Consider the following 827-nt stretch of genomic DNA (forward strand, 5'->3'; position numbering starts at 1 on the left):
ATTCTGGGCTCCGGCGATCCTTCCGCCTCAGCCTTCCAAGTAGCTGGAACTACAGGCGCGCGCTACCACGCCCGGCTAATTGTTGATTTATAGTAGAGATGAGGTCTGGCCAAGTTGCCCAGGCGGATTTCGAACCTGCGGGCTTGGGCAATCCACTCACCTCAGCTGGGATTACAGACTGAGCCACCGAACCCGGCTGGGGTCCTCCATTTCTACTCAGCTCCCAGACCAACCCTTTTCCTGAAAGCTCCAGATGGCTCCCACGCCAAGTCACCCCAGTTCAACTCTTTGGTCTCCTACAGACATTCCTGAGTCCCATTTCCCACCACTCACATGCCATCATCTGCCCTCAAAGCTTCCCACCCTCATCAACCCCATTAACCCATCAATTTACTTGTTCACCCTTCAAAAGTCCCGTGCGTACCCATTTCTCAGCCCTCGCCCCCAAAACCCATCAACCCATCCCTCTCGCCCCAGGACGAGCTCCCCAAATCCTTCAACCCTGCTTAGCTCCATAAACTCTGTTCAATCCGTTCCGTTTTAAACCTGTACATCCCTTCGTCCTCGGAAACTCCCCTCCCCACCAGGCCACCAGGACACCTGTCTGCCAGCGCCCCCTCCCCGCCCCGCCCCTCTCCCCGGGCGCCCCCCCCCGCCGAGTCCGCGGGCAGCACCTGGCCTGCGCCTCGTCCAGGCTCTGGTCGGTGATGGCCATGATCTGTTGCAGGACGTCGCTCGTGTCCGGGCCCGGCGGGGACCCGGGCGGCAGACGGCGCGGGGCGGTGGGCAGCAGCGCGGGGCGAGACCGGGCGTCCATGGGCGGCTGG

At 61.8% G+C, this 827-nt stretch overlaps 1 protein-coding gene across 1 annotated transcript in view; it reads right to left on the minus strand.

Annotated features, from left to right (window-relative positions):
- Positions 1 to 817, minus strand: part of PBX4 (PBX homeobox 4) — a 60,822-nt gene extending 60,005 nt beyond the window's left edge. Inside the window, exon 1 of the mRNA XM_008049409.2 lies at positions 675 to 817. Within this exon, the coding sequence (XP_008047600.2) occupies positions 675 to 817 (143 nt within the window). The remainder of the gene's footprint in view (positions 1 to 674) is intronic.
- Between the last annotated feature and the right edge of the window lie 10 nt (positions 818 to 827).

This window comes from Carlito syrichta, unplaced genomic scaffold (assembly GCF_000164805.1).
Source record: "Carlito syrichta isolate Samal-C Ts95f unplaced genomic scaffold, Tarsius_syrichta-2.0.1 Scaffold135583, whole genome shotgun sequence".
NCBI classification, from domain to species: Eukaryota; Metazoa; Chordata; class Mammalia; order Primates; family Tarsiidae; genus Carlito; species Carlito syrichta.